This window comes from Rhinolophus ferrumequinum, chromosome 6 (genome assembly GCF_004115265.2).
Source record: "Rhinolophus ferrumequinum isolate MPI-CBG mRhiFer1 chromosome 6, mRhiFer1_v1.p, whole genome shotgun sequence".
Taxonomy (NCBI): domain Eukaryota; kingdom Metazoa; phylum Chordata; class Mammalia; order Chiroptera; family Rhinolophidae; genus Rhinolophus; species Rhinolophus ferrumequinum.
In genome coordinates, this window is record NC_046289.1 from 10,435,175 (window position 1) to 10,453,835 (window position 18,661).

At 37.1% G+C, this 18,661-nt stretch overlaps 1 protein-coding gene across 3 annotated transcripts in view; it reads right to left on the bottom strand.

Annotated features, from left to right (window-relative positions):
• The window catches only part of CPSF2 (cleavage and polyadenylation specific factor 2), a 33,240-nt gene that overhangs the window by 6,358 nt on the left and 8,221 nt on the right, over positions 1–18,661 (bottom strand). For all 3 annotated transcript variants that reach the window (XM_033109095.1, XM_033109096.1, XM_033109094.1), the window contains 9 exons: positions 15,320–15,501; positions 14,111–14,270; positions 13,927–14,032; positions 12,809–12,938; positions 12,040–12,155; positions 10,616–10,803; positions 9,632–9,922; positions 2,297–2,397; positions 1,757–1,957 (listed from right to left, as the gene is read on the bottom strand). In XM_033109095.1, the coding sequence (XP_032964986.1) occupies positions 1,757–1,957; positions 2,297–2,397; positions 9,632–9,922; positions 10,616–10,803; positions 12,040–12,155; positions 12,809–12,938; positions 13,927–14,032; positions 14,111–14,270; positions 15,320–15,468 (1,442 nt within the window). In that variant the 5' untranslated portion in view covers positions 15,469–15,501. The remainder of the gene's footprint in view (positions 1–1,756; positions 1,958–2,296; positions 2,398–9,631; positions 9,923–10,615; positions 10,804–12,039; positions 12,156–12,808; positions 12,939–13,926; positions 14,033–14,110; positions 14,271–15,319; positions 15,502–18,661) is intronic.

Consider the following 18,661-nt stretch of genomic DNA (forward strand, 5'->3'; position numbering starts at 1 on the left):
CATATCTCAAGATTTAAATATACATTTGATCCAAAGCTAATGCAACTTCATTATATCAATTACAGATGACTGCATGTATACCCTTCAGATAGCTCTTTAAACACATCCTGCGGGCCAGTGAAAGGGCCCAGACACAGCATTAGAAGGTCTTAGTGGCCAGTATAAGATCTATTATACCCTGACCCTGCATTTGTTCCAATAATTCTTTTTCTCAGTTTCTGTGGTTTTCTTTGCCAACTCCCAATTCTTATAAATCTCAGGCCTCCTTTGATTTCTTTAAGACCCCCAATTATTCCATACCTGGCCAAAGAAAGCAGATAACTCTCCATTTGCACATTACCAAGACTGAGATACAAAACCATTAGCTCCCTCAAAGCCTTCATCTTTATTTCAACAAACTATTAACACATCTATCTTCCCATTTTTACTTATAATATCAGAGAGAGTTGTATGTTAAAATTAAAAATCAAATTTTTAAAAATCTTTTTCTCTAACCTCCTATAATGGCCTATGCTGCACCCCAAATCCACTCACACGCCTCTCTGAGAATCCCAGCCTCTGTTACCCAACACCCAGATTGCTGAAGCAGCGGCTTAGTCCCTGGAGTCCAGTATCTCCAACTGTAATCCACATAATAGCAGCAGCAGTAGCAACCACTTAAAGTGCAATTACTATGAGTCAGGTTCTATGCTAAGTGCTTTAAAAACACAACCTCATTTAATTCTTACCCCATTTTTCAGATAAGGACATTGAAACTAAAGAGCACTGTCCATATATGCTAAACAGACTGGCCACTAATTAAGTGGAATGGTAAGCAACCAATGCTATTTAGATTGTTATTTTTCCTCTCTACTATTTTAGAGGGCCAAGTAGAGAGTGGAATTTTCCTAATTAAATCCAAGAGTGACCTACGTCCACTATATGCTCAAGCTAGCATTATGAAAGCACAAAGAAAGTACAAGAGAGGGACCTGACTGCTGGGGTAGCAAGAAGAAATAGGAAAAGTTTCCAGTAGTTTGTGAGGCCAGATTCCCACCGGCATGGGAAGGTGGAACAATGCAGAGGGAAAAGCATAGGCAAAGGCATAACATGAAAAAGCTGAGCAGGAAGAAACTGAGAAGGCTCGTACCACCAGAGAGAAGAACGCACGCTGACATAACAGAAGTACATAGAAACATAACAGAGAAGTAGGGAGAAACCCGGTCGTGAAAGACACCGTGTGCTATGCTAAGGCATAGCACATATACCTAAAAGCGGCAGGAACCCTCAAGATCTTTATAAAGGATAGTAATGTTTTTGAATTTGAGATTAGAACATGTGATTTCAGCTGTTTTTCTAAAGTGGGTATAGATTTTATAGTTTTTTCCATGGTTCCTTTCATGCTATCTCATATTACTCTTGTAATCCGTTTCCCAAACATAACATAATCCCACCCATCCAAGTTCTTCCTATCCTATGTCTCTCTCCAATGCACATCGCTTATCTCTTTTTAAGTGGGGAAAAACGTCCTGATCATCTTTTTAAACCTTTCACATACTAATAAAACTACCAGCTTTCCTTTAATATTAATTCTCTAGATGTTCCTCAACCTGTCAAGTTTTACATTTCAAACTACAAGTCTACATCCTTCAAGCCGACGTCCTCAGAAACTAACAAAGTCCATGATGACCAGAAAGACCAAATGCACCGAGCTCAAATGATAACACCGTTAATACCTCTAATCTGTAAGAAAGAAAAGCTTGTTATGCTCACATACTTGATAATTTCTCCATATTCATCCCATTTAATTCTTTCTTCTGGGGCAGGAAACATAGGATAGGACTTTTTAGCCTGTTTGAAGAAACTTCCTTTACGACTGCCTTCACCTTTCATCATCAGGTCGTGCTTTGTCTTATGAGCCGATGGCTGATCAATATCTTCCTCAGCATCACTCTCATCACTGGAATCTATATCGGTCCTGGGATAATTTGGGGACAGATAAAGGTCAGAGTCCCCAAAAGATTTTGAATTAATGTTTATAAAATTACTTTTGAATACTGAATACTAATTGAAGTATGAAATAATTAGAAATATTAATGGGTTGGTATTTTGTAAGACATACCATTAACTGCCAGTTAATAAATGCTTGTTAATGTTAGCACTGAAAGAATTTGGTATTCAGGTATTCAGGTAAGTATAATGAAAGCAATGAAGTTAAAAGAGAAGTTAAATATTTTCAGTTAAACTTTTTTGTTTTAGAAATCAGTTCTACTCAAATTGCATATATAAATTAATAATCTGTCTGAAAATAACTTACTCTTTTGACTGCTCAAGTTTTTTAGCAGCTTCTTTCTTTAATTTCTCTTTTTCCAAGTATTCTTCAAGTTCTTTCCCTTCAAGCTTCACACGTTTCCTCAACTAAAGAAAAACAGCAGACGAAAGGAGATATCAATATTAGCGGCTTTAAAGCAGTGGGATGTGACATGCATCACATCTCTGAATTGATTCATCATCTTTAAATTTTCCTCTAAAATTTTTCAAATTTCTATTACGTGCACTTACCAATCCTACTTAGATTAGTACTAAAATTGAGCTGACACATTTCTAGGACGGGTTTAATATAAGCCAAACTGGTTAAAAAAATCACCAATCAGAAACAGAAAATACTGATAAATATTTTTATAATTTGGTAGGTGAGGCCTACACATGACATAAAACCCAAAAGCCATACAGGAAGAGATAAATAAATACGGCAACATGAAAAAAAAAATTGCTTTGACATTTTAAATCTCTTAAAATTAAAAGAAACTGAAAAAATTATTTGCAGCGCTATACGATTATCAGAAGCTACTTTTTAGGACCTCTTCTAAATCAGTTAAGAAAAAGATGATCAACACACCAAAAAGGACCACACACACACACACACACACACACACAGGGTGCAAAAAAAAATGTACACACATTTTAAGAAAGGAAACAACTGTATTAAAATTGTAATACTCAATATATACCCATAACAAAAGATGAATACAAGTCACGTTTGACTTCTGCAATTACAAGAGGTGCTCAAAGTGGTTATCATCAGCGTAATTTTAATAGTTTTTTTCCTTTCTTAAAATGTGTTTAAATTTTTTGTCACCTTCTGTGTATGTGTGTGTATGTATAAAATATATAAATATGTAAAAGTACTTTACAAAATAAAAACAAATAACTAATAACCACGAAGACATGTTTCATTTCATTAATGATTTTTGAAAAATGCAAAATTTTAAAAATGCAACGCCAGTTTTTAATCTATGAGATTGGCAACGCTAACGACTATATGGGAAAAAGGGTACCTTCATACACCGTCTATGGGAAAATTAGCACAACTGTGTTAGAAGGCGATTTGCCAACATCTGAGAGTAAAAATACGCTTGTCATTTAACACAGCATTTCTACTTGTACGAATTTATCCTACTGAAACAATCACACAAATGTGAAAAAAAATACACTGAAACAACATCTCTGATAAAAAAAAACTCTACACAACTTTAAAAATCCATCAACACAGAATGGTTAAATCAGTAGTTTTCAAATTTTTTGATATCGGGATTGCCTTGGACTCTCAAAAATGACGGTGAACCCCCAAAAGCTTTTGTTTTTAATATTTTAAAAATAAAACATAATTGACATGTAACATTTTATTAATTTAGGTGTACAGGGCTTCTGTTTTTTGTAGGTTATATTTATCAATATTTACCACATTAGAAATTAAAACTGAAAAATTTTTTAAATGTCAATCTGTTCATTAAAAAAGAATAAAACCACTATATGTTAATAATAATATCATATTTTTACAAAAGATAATTATGTTTTCCAAAGCAAACAAAAATTGGCAGGAAATATATTATTTTACATTTTTGCAAATCTGTTTAAATGTCTAGCTCAACAGCAGACAGCTAGATTCCCACATATGCTTCTGCATTAAATCTTTTGTAATATGGTGCTTTTGTTAAAGTATATGAAGAAAATCCAGCCTCAAACCGATGTATAATTAGAAAAGGAAAAATATTTAAATATGAATATTCTTCTGAAGAATAATTCTTTTTATAACTATTCTTCATATTACATTAAAACTCAAAGAGTGGTAGTTTCTTAAAGGTTAGTTGTAATGTAGAATCTGAAACCATACCAATAACTTTTCGTACTCTGTTATATGAAAATTTACTGATTTATCTTGCACTTTGAATGGATCTTTTATTTATGCATAATTTTGTAACATCATGCATTGGTTATGTGGAAATATTAGATCACCAAGTTACATAGATCTTACAAATGTTGAAAATATTTGAAAAAATCCCATTTGCAATTATCACCACCAATCTCATCAGAAAAATCTTTTACGTTTAAGCTGTCAATTTCACAGTGATCGGTGTAAGTTTTCTAAAATTCTAATTTTCACTTGAAAGTTTGAACTTTATCAAATTTAAACAATAAATGCTATCAATCATTTTCCTTAAAGTGACCAGCTCAATTTATTCATTTTTGAGAAAATATCTGCTAATTATCCAAGTCTGAATAATCATGTCATTATTTCAAGTAAAAATGGTATTCCAAGGAAAAAGTGGCTAGTTCGACTCACAGCTCAAACAATTATACAAGTGGTTTTCTTCAAGACAACCATTGTACTTTAGTATGCAACACAAGTGCTTTATACATACTTCCCATCGTTACCCAGATTATTAAAGAAATCTTTTACTGAAGAATATAGCAAAATTAATAACTTTTACTGCTTCATCAAGGACATTCATAAATGAAACTGACTTTTTTTAAACAAGTGTGTGGAAATGAAAAATGCAGTGACCACTAGTACAGTTTTGTGCCACTGCCTTGATTTATGCTAAGGTACCAGCCCTTTACCGACCATTGCTTTTACTCATCAGTATAATACATGTAGAACAGTGAAAAGACAAACAATACCTTAATATTATTATGAAAAATAATTTTGACGTCGTGGACTCACTGAAAGGGTCTCAGGACCCCCCCAGGGGTCCTCACACCATATTTTTGAGAACCACTGTATTAAATAATGACAATACATGTATACAATGTATTATTATCACATTATTAAAAAGAACTCATTTATTCAAAAACATTTGAATGTTTATAATATACCAAGTAGTATGTAAGATAAATCTGTATCTACTTACACTATTCAAGATTCAAATGAAAACAGCTAGTTTCAGTGTATGTGGATAATTTGGTCCAATTTCTTTTTTAAAGAAGCATATAGATATTGTATGTGAAAAGGAAAAAACTGAGGTCATACATGCTTCAAAAATGTCAACAGTCATGAAAATTAAATGCAATGTATAATCCTGGATGGGATCCCGAACACAAAAGGAAACGGTAACCAGAAAGCACGCTGTTGGGGCAGTTAGCAAAAGGTAAGCGGGGTCAGTGGATGAGTTGGTAGCACGGTATCAATGCTTATTTCCTTAATTCAATGGATTACTACGGTTTTGCATGAGACCGTCCTTGTTTTTAGGTAATGGACACCCCTGTGTTTAGAGGTGATGATGGAACATCCGCAGTTTCAAATAGTTCAGAAAAAACTAATAGTGTGTCTATGTGTATACAACAGAAGTGAAAAGGCAAATCCAGTAAAATGTTGACAGTTGGGGAATCTGGGTATACTATTTTTATAACGGTTCTGTTAACTTTGAAATTATTTCAAAATAAAAAGTAACAAAAAAATTAGACCCAAATCAAATGATTCTACTGTATAGGATGAAGGAGTGAGACACCTTTCTATTGGGCATCCCACATATGCCTAGACGCTTACTTGAAAATAAGTTCCGTTTAGAAAGGGTCATTATTTTGCTTTATAATACACTACTGGGAACTTAAACAGATGCCTGTCTTCCCCCAAAATAAATTTTACCAGAACATTTACCACATAATTTAGTTTACGCCTGTTGCTATAATAAATTACTTTTCATTTAAGATATCTGAAATTAATGGCTATATTCAGAAACAGATTTCTAGCATAATCAACCCTAAGGTATTTTTTTTCCTACTCCTTCACTGTATTACCTCCAAGTTATTCCTTTTCCTAATCAAATCTATTCCAATTTATTAAGCCTTATTCACTTACTATCCTTGCTCTTTCTAAATGAGCAAGACTTGACGCAGGAGAGCAATACATGTACATGAAAAAAAATATCATACATAGTAAACTCTTGTCTAATATGATCAGAAATCTGGTTTACTACATATTCACTAATTCGGTCATTCCTGAATCTGACCAACACACTGCTGGAGGAACTTCAATGTACTCTGTGTGCTGGGGATTTAAAAGAAAACAAGATCTCTTTTCTCATGAAACTTGTATTCTCGTTGGTAGTGGGCAGAGCAAGACAACAAACAAGAAAAATATCAGATGGTAATGAGTGCTAGGAAAAATAACAACTAAAGTTGATGGGTTGGCAGCTGCGTAGTTATTTAGATTGGTAGTCAGAGAAGGCCCACCTGAACAGGTGACCTTTGAACTGAGACTTGAATGACAAGGAGCCAGCCAAGGGCAAAGCTGGGAAAGGACAAGCCAGGCAGAAGGAACACCTAGTGCAAAGATGCGGATGCCATGTAGCAATGCAGAGCATAGAGAGGAATGCGCGAAGGTCAGAAAGGTGGTTAGAAATCAGATCATGTGGGTCTTCAAAGCCTGGGTAAGCAGTGTGGATTTCATTCAAAGAGCAGAAAGAAGCCGTGGAGGGTTTCAGCAAGGGAGTGACATGAAATGAATGTTTAAAAGACGCCTTTGGGAGCTGTTGTTCAATGGGCCTAGAGTTTCAGTTTCGCACGATGAAAAGTGCTCGAGATCTTCTGTACAACAGTGTGCCTACCGGTAATACTGCTGCGCTGAACCCTGAGAAATGGTTAGTAAACTTTGTGATGTGGTTTTTACCACAATAAAGAGAGAGAGAGAGACAGAGAAAGACCGAGATCTCTTTGGCTGCTATGAGAAGAAAGGATTATGAGAGTATAAACGTAAAAATAGAGAAACCAGTGAGGAAACTACTGCACAGTCCGGCAAAACCATTTAGGACGGGCTAGGATGCTGGCCGGGACGATGGCAGGGGAGCTGGAGAAAGGTAGGCAGGCTGTATCTGGAGGTCAAGCCAATAGGACTCGCGGCTAGGTTATGCGTGTTGAGAGAAAAGTAAGGAATTGGAAGTAAGTTTCTCCTCTTCTGTGTCCCTTGGAAGGGACAGGCAAGATCAGAAAGGGGCGCCTGGGGTACTGCTGGTATTCTATTTCTTGATCTAGATACAGGCTAGAGAAGCGGGTTCAATTTGTGAAGTCATCACAGAGTACGCTTATAATATGCACACTTTTCAGTGTCTATTACACTTTAATGAACATTTTTTTTTTCACATTAAAAGTTTTATTGTTAGGAATTGGCTTATATGATTACGAGAGCTGGCTAGGCAAGTTGGAAATCCCTAACCAGGCCATCAGGAAGGGCAGAATTGAACTCTCAGACATGGGCTGAAGCTGCAATCCACAGGTGGAATTTCTTCAGGACATTTTTTACAATTTCTATATTTTTGGCTTGAGTCAATAGGTGGAATGTGCTGCTGTTCTCTGAGATAAGGAAGACTCAAAGAAGGGCAAGATTGGGAGCAGAGGAGGAGACACAGTAAAAATTGTTTTGGATGTGACCAAGTAGAGAAAAAAGGGATAGAAAATGGATAGAAAAGGGATAACTACAGAAGAAATATCCCTAACAAGGTAGGAAGGGAAAGAATCCTGAGCATAAAGTACTACTTATGAAAAAACCCAAAACCTAACATTTCAAGTTTCAGCTACGAATGTCATTTTCCTTTTTTTCAAACTTAAGCCACTTTTAATACTGTTTTATTAATTTCTCAAATGGCATACCAGCCTTAATTGAATTCCTAGTAATGAATATTGCCTCATATAGTATTTCATATCTGATGAAACTCTTTCAAGTATTCAAGTATTTCTGAGTTCTTTCAGCTTTCTAAGCTATTAAATAACCCAAAAGACAGCATTTTACTTTGGTATGCTTGCTCTGAATCATTCTTCATCAGTCTGCTTTTATAGTGAATATGGATCAGATTTGTTTTTCTTATGTCCAGTTAGTAACAAAGCCTTACTACTCAGCTTTTAACAAACTAAACATTCCTTAAGATGGCTGCTATGAAGACAAAATGAAAAGCAGTCATCTGAAACTTTGTACAACCCTGGCAATTATCAACCCACTCAGTATCAAGTGCTATAAACTTTAAGATAATGATACTAGTTTTGGGAAAATTGGTAGATTTGATGGATTGGTTATCAGCAAAATGATCTTTTGGAATCTTGACTATTTGACTAATTGTCTTGCTCTTGTAACAGGAGACAAGGCAGAGAATGCAAATGCAGGAACAGGTCAGGCAGTCAGTGGTGAGGAGATGAGGGAATTCCTGTCTGACGAGTCCCGCTTCTCAGTTAAGTTGGAAACAAGGTCACGTGCAATGGGTGAAGACTGAGATGGAGTTGTAGGATTTTTGAAAAGGAACAAGATGTGAAATTGTCTTACTGGAGTGTGCGAAAAGGAGTAGCACACAGAATGCTGCGTGCTAGTACTGGGTGCCCTTCTGAGAGGTAAGGTCATGAAGGTGAAGGAAAACCTGTCCACACAGTAGTGTGTTCAACTCCAGTAATAACGTTGCTTGGGTATAGGCTCAAATTAAGCAAACAGTTTGACTAAAGTCAAGGCTTTGCTAGCTGAGTACAATAACAGAAGTTGAAGGTGTTTGCAAAATGATGATGGACCACGGACTCAAAGCTGGAAGGGCAATGGACAGTAAAAGTGGTGAGGGTCATGAACTCAAAGTCCCAATGGGACCGAGACACTGCTGGCATGGCAGCAATAGAGAAAGCTGGCTGTCAGACCCAAGTGGAATGCCTGGGGTAGAGATGTGGACACTGTTCCGTCAGCACAAGGTTGAGGGCACAACTGTGGGAAGGGATACTGGGGTGGACTGGAGAAATTCACTAAGAAATAGAGTCAAGAAACTGAGAGGGCCAAGGAACCGGATAGACATGAAAGCTAACATCATCCAGAATGGAGTCCAGAGGACGAGTGGACAGGAAGGCTGTGAACCAGGGTGCGAAGTCACTGATGAATGACAGAGAAGGACCAAGAGATGGGTAAATGTCAGGAACAAGGAGGGGTTAGCGTATTGTCAAGTCTGACGCAAGAACTACATACAAAGAGAAGAGAAATGGCTTCAAAGCTGCAACACAGACCAAGAACACCTACCTGACCCAAAGCACATGAACCGTGAAAGAGAAAAAAAAGAGCATCTCCTGGGAGGGTTACAGGAAAAAGACTGTCAGTAGGAAACAGCTGGATTCCAATTACAGAAAGAAGAGAGACTGAGAAGACAGTGTAATATATACACCTTCTGGGTGTGGTTCCAGAGGCTCATTCCAATTAAGGAGTTCTGAAATTTGTGCAATTAAAGGCTCTCCACTGTTATTCTGATAAAAATCCTGAAAAAATTTCAAGTTTTCTTTTTGGTCACTGATTTTTATATATCATGCATACTGTATCCCTAAAACAGTGTTAAGATAAAGTTCACACGCAAGTGCTTACCTCTATTTCTGTAACTTTTTCAGAAGGATTATCAATTAGAAAACGTGCTAAAGTCCCAGGAGTAGTTCTGTAAGTTAGAATGATTGAGTTCTTGGGGTCCTGACACCACTGAATAAAAAGATCCCTAGAAAATCCGCATTCCAAGTCGGGTTGGCTGGCAAGGACCACTTTCGGGCTAGGCACTCGGGCCAAGTCAGAAAGACCATGACACAAAGAGAGGTGGCGAAACTGAAATGGGTTATTTCTTTTGTCTTCAAAACATCTCATCAGCTTATCACTCATCCATTCTACCTAATATGGGGGGAAAGATGAAAATAATTAGAAAATGCTATATTATTAACTTCAGAGTATTTTACAACAGTCCAGAGGTCAAGTTCTAGCTTAAGGCTTGCTCCCCACCACTGGTTGCTTAATTTGTATTATCTTGACAAGCAGTTTATTTTCTGCCTCTGTTCCCCATTAGATTCTGCCACCCCAGCGTTCATCCCTATAAAGCCAATTTTGCATTATGTTTCACTTAGAAGTTACCTTAAATCTATTAAGAAGGCCGTGTGTAGGTTCTAAATGAATGTCTTACTCCAGAGATTGCTATTTCAAGGACAAGAGCTTATTATTCACAAGGAAGAGAAAAATGAATTCTAACATTTATATCCTATAAGGTTGGTTCTATTTTTGTCTCCATTTTACAGACTGTGATAGTGTTAGAGGAGAAGCAACTTGCCGGATCTATAAAATGGGGGGAAAAAACAGAACCTACTTCACAGGGTATGTAAGGACTAAATGACATGATACACATAAAGCACAAAGAACAGTTACGTGATTAATGATTAGCTTTTATTACTGTCGTCATTATCACGATCACCACTAACCTCATCAACCTCGTCAACAGAAAAATAAAACCCAAAGGGACATCCCCATATTGTTTCCAGAAGCCCAAGCTCTGTAGCAAACTCCTTTATTACAAATGATAACGTGAAAACAAACCTGGGACTTAGAAAACTCCACCACATTGTAACTGACATTATTCAGGAGTGCCAATGAGTAAACACCCAATCCTGCATCTTTCGTTCTCCAAATCTGATCCAGGAGTTGAGCAAGTTCCAAAACTCTGCCTGCAGTGTCCACTGCTATTAATACATTTCCATCACCTCGAAGTGTTTCCAGGACATTTGCTAGAAAACAAGAAGGTAAAATCCCTATAGAACATAACAATACTTTGCTACAAAATTGAAAGTAACTTTATCCCCACGTTTTTACTATAAAAACTATCATTTATAAATAAGCAATTATTGGGCCAGGTACAAAAGAATTTCATTCAAATGATTGCAAATGTTTTTTATTCTGTGAATGTATCTTTCTAGGAGTGAAAAACAACGCCATCAACTCTCAAATTTTTTCATTGAAAAATCATAAATCAGTGGTTTGTTTCCAACCCTTCCACCCATAGTACACATAGAAAATGATATTTGTACAGTATACTGGGAAAATTGAATGAGTAGGACAAATGCAACCAACCTGGGGTTTCCAGTTTACTCCATTTCACCGGTTCCGATAAACTTCACCCGATAAACTTCATTATAACCCCCAAATTTACACACATACACACGCACATACACACTTGTACTTTATAGTAATACATGCTTATTTTAAATGTATGTACGCCTGTAAAATATTGACCATATTCTCTTCCAACAAATGTATCTTTATAAATAGATTTGACTAGATGTCCTTGCTCTAGATGAAAGTCTGCTTGAAAATATTTGGTAAAACCAAACTCTAGCAAAAACAAGAATTGAAAACCTTCTTAAAGTTAGTGTAACATAGTATACGAGTAGATGGACGAAGGCAGTGGTTTCAAACATGTTTAAAAGTGGAATCCAACTTTCCCTGTTGAAATCCCATGCAGCTTATAAAAACCGGAAGGTAAAGCAACACAAGACAAAGCAGAAGCAATGAAAGGTGGCACAGAGACACCTCGTTAGAACCAAGGCTACTAGACAAGAGTGTAAAACACCAAACACCAAAATCAGTGAACTATTGGCACCCTCATTTATCTCCTTTAGTCACTTTTCTGTTAGAGTATAAATATTTTTCTAATAGATTTGTGTGAGATTTTTATATATTTTGGCATTCCCTGGACATATATCAGTGTGTGCCAGAGAGAGGTAGCTATGTGCTGAGGCAGGGAGAAGCCAATCTTTTTGCCTATCCCACAAAAGTTAAATTCAAACCAATCAGAGCATCTTTTTGTACAAAATATGGATTTGGCTGCATAATATTTTTTCAAAAATAATGGAGTTAGCCAATCTCTTATGACAAGAAAAATGTCAACCAGAACCGAATAAACAGTAACTCATACTACCATGCACTTCCACAGCTCTTTAAAAAGGACCTTATGTAACACATACTCAGAAGTTGCTCATCTCTCTGTTTTCTCCTCGGCTGCACATACGTGGCATTAAATGAATCTGTGATGAGTAGGGAGGGTCTGCTTAGCATTTCCAGGGAACATCCATTTAAATGGCTGTAACAAAGTTGACGAAGAGAAACATTTTATATCAATTCAAATAAACAATAGCTTATCTTACCTAAAAAATAAGTACTTTTATAAGGTTCTTCTTTCCTCTAACTATAAAAGTATACATACATGATCACTGATAAGAAAATCTGGTAAATTCAAAAAAAATTTTTTAAAAATTAAGATCTTCCACAGTTCCAGATTTACCATCATTCAGATATAATCGATATAATATGCTGTGCGTACAAACTGAAGTATTTAACATTAAACTATTGTGTCTCCTTTTAAAGGGAGTCTGACTTTAAATATATTTATATTAGATGGTAATTACTGACTTTACCAAAAAAAAAAAAAAAATCACAAACTTCCTTTAAATAGCAGGTCAGTGCATATATAGTTTGATGTACAAAAATTAATCTCCTTGCAGCATCTCCAGGGAGATATCTGTTTTATAGAGGATACTAACGTGTACATTTCAAATATATCTTTTATCTCTGATATCATGATTTTCCCTTACAATGCAAACAATTACATAATTTTGAAAATATTCACTATTTGGTGCTTGTGAATTGCTTTAGATTTCTCGTTTAAACTTTTCCCTCCAAAGTACAAAGTAACACCCATTGCATTTTCGTTGGCTTTTCTCTTGCTGTACCTACATCTCCCTCTTGTGGTTGAAGTCAACGGCATACACAATTTCTTCTTCTCCATCTTTGACTATTTTCCATATTGTTCCACCGATCATGTGACCAGCTGGCAGAGGTGTGATGGACAAGCCATGGCCTTTTCCTGTGTCAACAAGATAACGAGACTACTCAGATTTCTTTTACAACCCTAAAGAAAGGTTATTTATTGGTAAGCTATTTTTTTAATAGGTAATATATACGATGATATAAAATTCAGAAGTGAAAAGGCATACAGTGAAATGCAAGTCTATTCTCCTGTCCCCCAGCTACTCCATTCCCTCATGGAGGCACATACTCGTGTCATTTTATGATGTATGCTTGAAGACATATTTGTGCTTATGAATAGGAGGCTAGAGACTGGACTTAAAATTACTTTTACTGTTAAATTACTCAGTATGGACTAATAATTTTTAATATTTATATTACACACACATTTATCAAGTGTTTCCATTTTTGCTAACCTCTAAACTGACCATTCAAATCTCATTACAGTAAAGAATTTATCCTACGGAAAAACTAAGTACAAGCAAAACTGATGAGACCATTCATTGTCAGATTCCACTGTTGCACGATTTTTTTAATGCCAGGGTTCACATCTGAAAATCTTTAATACAATTCTCTATAGATGATGAATATACACTTAACACATGCCTTCCTGACCTAATTAAATAATAAACATTTTAATGCTTGGTTCTAGAATTCAGTCATTTTCTACTCTGTGCTGCAATAGCACTTCATTTACTTCAGTCACTACGTTTAGTCATCTGAGCTACTTTATCTCCTCAACCTAATGGTGAGCTCCTCGGAGGACCTGCCCACATCACCTCTATGCATTCTACACAGTAAACACAAATAAGTCTTTCCCAAGTTAAACGGGAAAAGGCCTGAGTTGTGAACATTTTGTGAGTACTTCGTCTGGAATAGTTTAAAATCCAGAGGATTTGGGGGAAGATCAGAGTTCTTATCAAAAAACGCTAATTTTTTATTCTTCACACCATAGTGCCTACAATTTTTACTAAAAATTCCCCTTGTACTTTTCAGTAGGTTAAATCCCATTAGTCCAATTATTTACAACTGGAAACATTTTTTACCTTTCAAATTCACAATCTGAGAGAATTTTAACTGCTGTATTTTATCAAAGGCTGCATCCACATCATCTAATGTAAAGAGTGTAAAATCTTCTGTATTGTGTCGAGACTAAAAGAATAACACAAGTAAAAGGTTAAAAATGATCACTGCATGAGTGTTAAAAAATTTTTTAATTGCTCCAATTACCTGATAAAGATCATACATGAACATCTGTCCCATTTTATAAACAGGAATGGTTGCATAGATGGCACAGTTCAGACCCAACTTTCCGACGGCGTACGGGAGGGCACCGAGATGGAGGGGGTCGGGGTGAGACAATAGCACGGCATCGATCTGGTGAACATGCCTAGGGGAACGCAAGTGAAATGACTTTCTCAAATCCTGTTTTAAGGATAAAGGCAGGATACTCAAAACTAACTCACCAATCTGAGTCCTCTCAATATTCTGAAGACTACGCTGGGGTAAAAGAGCAAAACCAAGAGTTGAAAAGTATGATACCTATGAATTTCAATTATTACCACCCCTGTCCTGCATAGATATCAAAATTACGGTATCAGTTGCATGTAAATACACGTATACAGTGTATGTATATAGAAACATTTAAAAAAGAAAAGTAAAAGAAAGCAAAACAGTAGACACCACATTGTAAGCTGATTTCAAATGGCTACCTTTTATACTATTAAACAGTATAAATAGAACTCAGCTTGGAATTTCAGAAATTAAGGCGATGATATTTAAACGGCCACATATTTATTACAGATTTTTGTCCTAGCTTTTTATCATGACTGACAGCACATTCTTTACGGTAAAACTTCAATTTCAAAGCATAGGCTCTCATTGACAAAAGAAATTAACAAGAAAAACCATTTTTTGCTAAAAGCTCTAAGTTTTTTACATGTTTAAGTCCTCTTCCCTTCCGTAATTAGTACAATACTGCAAACATAGCTGGAGTTTTCTTTGACGGGTTAGTATCCCTTTGTACAGCTCGTGGTCATTATTTGGAGCACCAATCCTCCATGTCTAGCATCAAAAGATACAACAAGTAAGCTAATGCGCTTTGGCTACAGAACTTTTCACATGGAAAGGTTTTTCCTCTCTTCAAATTCTTATAAACTTCATCTAGCTCTTTTTTAAAGTAAGTGTGCAAACATTTCTACTGAGATCTATTAGCCAAGTAACAACGTAAGATTTTGCCAAATTTCAAATAACAGCTGATAAGTCAATCAAACTTTACAAGTGAAAACAGTCACTATTTGGCATAAGGAAAACTATGTCTTCTATTATAAACTAAATTAGAGCCCAAAAAGCAAACACTGTGTAACGTGAAAACGGTAGTACAGTGTAGAAAAGAGAAGTTGATTTACTGAAAGTCTAGAAATATTAAAAGTAACTTACTTCCTCAGGGAATCTATAATATCCATAGAAAAGTGCTCATCCCAGCCACAGTCCAATAAAAATCTAAACTCGTCGACTTGGAGAAGATAACAAAGAGCAGACTCTTCCTGAACCCCAGAGAGGGTAGTTAATTTGATTATAGATGTCATTTTTTTGGTCCAATAGCAACAGTCCAAAAGGTTCTTTCAAAAGAAATAAAAATATAGTTAAGCATAAAAGTACAGTCTAACATACATAATAGACAAATTAAAATTATATCAAATGTCTAAGTGGGCAGAAATTCCATAGACACGGAAAGCAAACATTTTAAAGACCCATTTCTATCACTGCCAAGTTTACAAGTGCAAACATGATCTTGTTTACAGTCTGTGGCTCCCCACTGCGCTTTGATGAAAAGTAGTGGACTTTGGAATCAGACAGACCCAGATCCGAATCTACTCGTCTGTGGTTACAGACAAGCTCATTAACTTTTCCTCACCCATATATCCCAGTCTATAAAACATGAGGATTAATATATATATATCCAAAGGGTATTGGGATGCCTACTACATCTATTTCAAGAAGCTATAACGTGAATACATCTGTTGAGATGTAGGGCCTAGAACTAGAATTGTGTGCTATTAAACAGATGTTATAAAAATATTCACTAACAAGATACAGCTCCACAGAAACATTCCAGATCTAAGCTCCTTAAAATAAATGAGCCTTTCCCGGCTAACTATGCAAGTAGGAGAGGTCACTGCACACCTAATGATCTGTCACCGTCCGCCCAAGGCTATATCAACAAACTAAGGTACACTGTCGCTGTCAGGGGGCTAATCGCACTACACCTCCCAGCTTGTCCTCAGCTACAGCCAAACCACGAAGACTCCTACTTATCCATTATCACTGACGTGTACATCTGCTAGTCGGACACAACCACCTACCTTTTCTCCCTCCCAAATCCTCCCAGTACACCCTCTGGAACTATGATTATAGTCACCCATTACTTCAACTTCTCTAGGGGTTCTCTTCACCTGCTTATTTTCAGAGATCTGGCTGTTCTCAAATAATACTGTTTCTTCTGCAGCCTTCTCAAGAGGCTTTTTCTCTTGTACTCCCCATACCTCAAAAGCAGGGAAGTATGGGTTCCTTGCTCCTGCTGCAGCTTCCAAGCTACATCTTCCCCTTCAAATACTCCAGTCCCATTAAAGGTCATGCCACCCAGTTAGTTCACCGTGAGCTTTCCTTTCTTCCTTCCTTCTCATTGCTGGCATCCATTCATCTGAGCTCACTCACTGAAAACTTTCGTTCTGACTCAGTCTTCCTCTCAGTAATTTCTATGTTGACCTTTAGTTCCTTGACTTTCTCAACTCCAGTAATCTTCATTTCACTTCAGCCCCCACCATAGTTTATACTCATCACTACCAGTAAGCGGCATCACTTTCAAAATGTCACCTTCAAGCCTCTCACTCTCACGGCCGGCCACCTCACTTACTCTTGTAGTGTTCTCACTGCAAAAATCCTTTGGCCTCACTGGTATCTCTAATCCACTGATGACTTTTTCACTACCCTCTGGTCTCCACTCATGTCCTCACTGTGGATCTATGACCCATCATGATTATTTTGCAAACACTCTCAAGTATCTCGCGACTCTAGTCCTTCTTTGTGCTGGCCTAGCCAAACCCCAACCCTGACTGACTCGTCATTCACTTCGTCTGTCTATTCCAGTAGCTGAACGTTGCCGGGGAAGGGTGGGGGAAAAAAAAATCACACAACTGTGTTGTTTGCTCTTTAAATTCTTGGCCAAAGAACACAAACAGGCACTAAGTACTACCTATCAGTCCTATTTTTCTTCGTGGGCTGACTTTCCATGTCTGAGACTATTATTTCAAATCTCTTCTCTGCTCAAGCATCATCACCCCTCCCTCCACCCGGCTCTGAGCTGATAATCTCACCTCATTCTTCAATTAGCAAATAAAAGTAGACAGTAGCTCCTCATTTTCTAAATACCATATCTCTTAACCTATCAGCATGTACACTCTTGTGTCTCCAGTATATGGAATAAGTAGCCCTGCTCTCCTCCAAGGCCAATCCCTGTGTGCTCTGGCTCCCTTTCCTGGCGGGATCCTCCCTTTCCTTATCCCCTCTCTCCACTGTATCATCCATGTATCATTGATGTACCATTCCTATTACATATACAGATACTCCCAACTTAAAAGAACCCTCTCTTAATCCTGCAATCCCCTGCAACCACTTCATCATTTCTATGCTCCCCTATCAGAACACATTTCTCAGAATATATGCCCATCAATGTGTCTCCATGTTCCCTTTCACACTACCAAATCTGGCATCTTTCTCCAACATATCACTAGAACTGCTTTCATCAAGGTCACTGACAAACCTCTACATGACTTAAGGCAGTGGACGTTTCTCTTGCCTCAACTTATTAGAAATTTTATTGTAGCATTCAATAAAATTAATTACTCCATCCTCCTTGAAATGCCTTCTTTTCTGCTTCTGTCAAACCCCCTTCTCGTTCTCCTTGTATCTGCCAGTCTTCAATCTCCTTTGTTAATTTCTCTTTCTCTCCTCAAACTTCTACGTGTGGCAGTGCTGTTCAGCAGAACTTCTTTCTTTCTTCTCTTTAGGTAGTCTCACCCAGTCCTATAGCTTTTAATATCATCTGGTCTCTGATGGCATCGACCTTGATTCCTTCCTGTACTTTGCTTCCCAGATCGATCTAATCCATCAGTAAATCCTGTATTGTAACCTCCATCACATTTCTCAAATTTCCTTCTATGTCCACTGTGACCAAGATCGCTAACTAGTTTGAACAAGCTGTGATCAAACAATATGGTGAATGTTTAAATTAAAAAAAAAAAAAATGTATTACAGTAAAAGACACGTTGCCATTAATCCTCCTCAAAATCCCCCCCTCCCTTCGAACACAATTTTCCCATCGTTCCTGCTACTTTCCGAAGCAGTTCTGGAAGTCCTCTTTCGTGAGTGTCTTTAGTTGTGCTGTCATGGCTACCTCCATGTCCTGAATCATTTTGACTTTGGGGAAGAGCAAGAAGTCTCATGGTGCCAGATCCAGTGAATAAGGTGGATGAGGACACACTGTAATGTTTTTATTTGACAGAAATTGCCATATACAGAAGCGATGTGTGACACAAAGCATTGTCATGATGGAGGATGATTTATGGCACATTTTAAAACACACCTTCTCTCAACCGTAGCTCACACCCGACTAAACCAAACAAGCTGAAACTTGTCACACACTGTTACTATGGTTCAATGCACTTCCCATATTGAAGATCCCTGCCTTTCTGTTGGATGGCACTAGGCAGCAGCATTCAC